Source organism: Quercus lobata, chromosome 2 (assembly GCF_001633185.2).
Source record: "Quercus lobata isolate SW786 chromosome 2, ValleyOak3.0 Primary Assembly, whole genome shotgun sequence".
Taxonomy (NCBI): Eukaryota; Viridiplantae; Streptophyta; class Magnoliopsida; order Fagales; family Fagaceae; genus Quercus; species Quercus lobata.
The window spans coordinates 57,317,889-57,320,910 of record NC_044905.1 but is presented as its reverse complement, the minus strand read 5'-3'; the positions used below and the strand labels follow the sequence as shown (position 1 = coordinate 57,320,910).

General features: G+C 35.7%; 1 protein-coding gene across 1 annotated transcript; it reads right to left on the bottom strand.

The window, feature by feature from the left end:
• Window positions 1-1,233: 1,233 nt before the first annotated feature.
• Window positions 1,234-2,307, bottom strand: LOC115975942. Its single transcript, XM_031096999.1, has 2 exons — window positions 2,065-2,307; window positions 1,234-1,958 (listed from the first exon to the last, which is right to left on the bottom strand). Exons 1-2 carry the CDS (start codon window positions 2,176-2,178, stop codon window positions 1,311-1,313), a joined length of 762 nt encoding a protein of 253 aa, XP_030952859.1. The 5' UTR covers window positions 2,179-2,307; the 3' UTR covers window positions 1,234-1,310.
• Window positions 2,308-3,022: the final 715 nt, after the last annotated feature.

The window sequence follows — 3,022 nt, the reverse complement described above, 5'->3', positions numbered from 1 at the left end:
CTTTGTGAACAATGACAACTCGCCCTACAAAGTATAAGGTGGTGGTTATGGTCTGGAGGCATTCCTCTATGAATATTTCAAACATATTACCAAAAAAACAAAAGAGAGAAAAAGAACCTTGGATCGAAAAGATAGTAACTGGCATCATACAGCTATGGGCCATCCTTGGCCTTCTCTTCTGTAGGCGTCTATTTTATGAGTCAATAATACAACCATCTTTTAATACCTCTGAGTCTATAGTGCAATCATCTTAATGAAATTAAAAGTCAGAGGATTTTTTTTGCACGTATATATTTTCTGAACAACATAATTCTAAAGAATTAAAATGCAAGTCCATAAGACATTTTGTCAAACATGTATCATGCTACAAAACTCAGCCAACAGTCAAGCAAACACTGTTAACTCAGTTAAGATAAATATGTTGTATATTAATTAGCAGCCCAAGTATTAAAACAATCTAAATATCTTTTCATTTGAATTATAAGTCTGGAGTACCCCAAAAAATAAATCCAAACATTCCAAGCAAAGCCAAATCATTTCAAAGGCTGCAGAATGAAGAAGTAACTGAATTTAATATCAGGAAAAAAAAATTGACTTCTCTACTTTCGGCTCTATACACAGATGGAAAATCAATGACAGATAAACAGGGAAAAAAAAATCTAATAAAAGCATCATACATAGGGGGGAAAGAAGAACAGATCAAGCATGAAAAAAGAGTAAGAAAGCAAAAAATCTGGAGAACATTAATAGAACCAATCTAAAGGTCTAAAGCCTTTCTTCACAATTGTCTTTGACAATGATTATAATCATTGCCCACTACCTTATCATTCCACAGTTGCCACATTACAATGAAATTTTCAATGCCACATATAAAGTCAATATAGATTCCAATCTGGATGCCCACCAAAAGCCAAACACAAACAAAGAAACCAAGATATTGAATCAGAAATCTAACAAAAAAGCAAAAGACGCTATCCAATATTGATTCAGTCTGCTCTCTATGATGATTGCAAAATTACCCCCCAAAAAAAAATCATCCAAATATCCAAACCAAAACCAAAGCTAAGCAAAAACAAATTATAACCAAAATACCTTTATCGAAACCATATTTAACCCAAAATCCTCAATCAATACAATAAGAAATAGAGAAAGCAAAAAGGTAAAGGAAACATTAATGAAAGACATTTGAATTAAAAAAAAAAAAAAAAAAAAAACAGAATACATTAGAAAGCAAATAGAAAGCCAAAGGTTATATACGCCAAGGAAAAACATACAAAGAAAGAGCACCCAAAAAAAGAGAATTACCCCCATCAATTAACCATGCAAACTACTGGCAGAAACAATATTTGATTAAGAGAGAAACCAAAAAAAAAAAAAAAACACATTATGCTAACCCCCTCAATCTTCTCATCGTTAACCAAATCCTCATTCGTTTTCTCGACTCCCGGCTCCATCTTCATCTCTTCATTCACATTCGGCTTGCTTTCACACACTAATTCCTCTTCCTTCACAGGATTCTGAACCATTTCAACCACTCCACCCTTCAATTCCTCGTCGAAAACCGGCATTGACTTGTCCTTCTTAGAACCCCCTTCTACGACCAATTCTGATTCTCCAACGTGCCCCTTTGGCTCGTCGTCGCTTGTTAGGTCCACCACATCGCTTTTCGCTTCCTCCTCACTCATCGAATCGCCCAAATCCTTCGCCTTCTGATCCATAACTTCGTCGTTCTTGGCGTCCTTCGGATCCGACTTCTTCAATTTCTTGCTTCTATTGGTCGCCACAGCCTCATTCCGGGTCTTCCTGGACCAGGTCCGACCCAAGAACCCGCAGATCTCTGATTGCGCCTTCATTGCGAAGGCGAACTCGCGCTTGTGACCTGTCCGAACCCAAGATAGCAACACGAACTCCTCCGAATCCGTACCGTTCGCCATACACACACAAAGATTGATTCGAATTTGATTTTTCAAAAAAATTTAAAAATTTGAGGAATTCAATAATATAGAGGGAAAGAAACAAATACGTGAATCTTAAATTGGAAAAAGATTAAATTAAAGAACAAACCTGTAGCCTGGATTGAAGGGATTGAATATTCTTGAAGAAAAAGATTAGGGTTCGTGAGAAGAGAGAGAGAAAGAGTTTGGGGATATTGGAAGAGACTGTATGGCTCTTCTTCATCTTGATTGGTGTCTGATGTTTTGGGTTTCAGTTTTTGATCTCTCGATCTCTCTCTCCTTCTCCGTTCTCAGTAACACAAGTGTTTTTTGGGAGTATTGTAAGCCCTTTTAATTGTATTTTAACCGGTTAGTTTTTTTTTTTTTTTTTTTTAAACGGTGTTCTAACCTTGGCAAACAATATGATGTATCGCTTTTTAAAGTTATACATGTCTGAATTTTAAGTAAGTACTTTTCTTATTTGTCATTAGCTCCTTAATTCTAGAAATTCCCTTTTTCTCAGCTTCTGCTGTTATATATCATATATAGATTATAGGCAAACTTCTATGTTCACCACAAACAAAATCCATCATTTTCTTTTTGTACACACTGGATTCCGTTAACCATTTATGTATTTATTTTATTAATTATTTGCACGCTTTGCATATACGAAAAGTTTAAGATGCCGTCACTTTTTCAGTTTTTCTCTATGGCCACTGTATAAACAACCATAAAGTACCACACAAGGCTGCATTTTACCTGAGGACTCAATAGATGACAGATTCTCCTTAGTTGGGGGTACAGATCTTTTTTTTTGGTTAGAGTTGGGAGTGCAAATCTAGTTTCATAGGTCTAATCGTTTGTCTCTCTCTATTGTGAATGCAAGGACACCCCAAATGGTATTTCCCAGTACAATTATTTTTAATGACCAGCCCTGAAACATATGACTAGTTTTCCAAATATACGAAAGAAACTAATCGGAATAATGTAACCCGAAATTTTTGGGGAAGAAGAATCCTTCTCCATTTGCCAACAGAATGGATGGAAAATTGAAAGGCAGGATACATTTTTTGTCCTTATATTTTGAC

Coding starts and splice junctions, on each gene's coding strand:
- LOC115975942 (XM_031096999.1), bottom strand. CDS start 2,178: ATGAAGAAGAGCCATACAGTCTCTTCCAATATCCCCAAACTCTTTCTC. Junction 1,959..2,064: donor CCCTTCAATCCAGGCTACAG/GTTTGTTCTTTA, acceptor TTGAAAAATCAA/ATTCGAATCAATCTTTGTGT.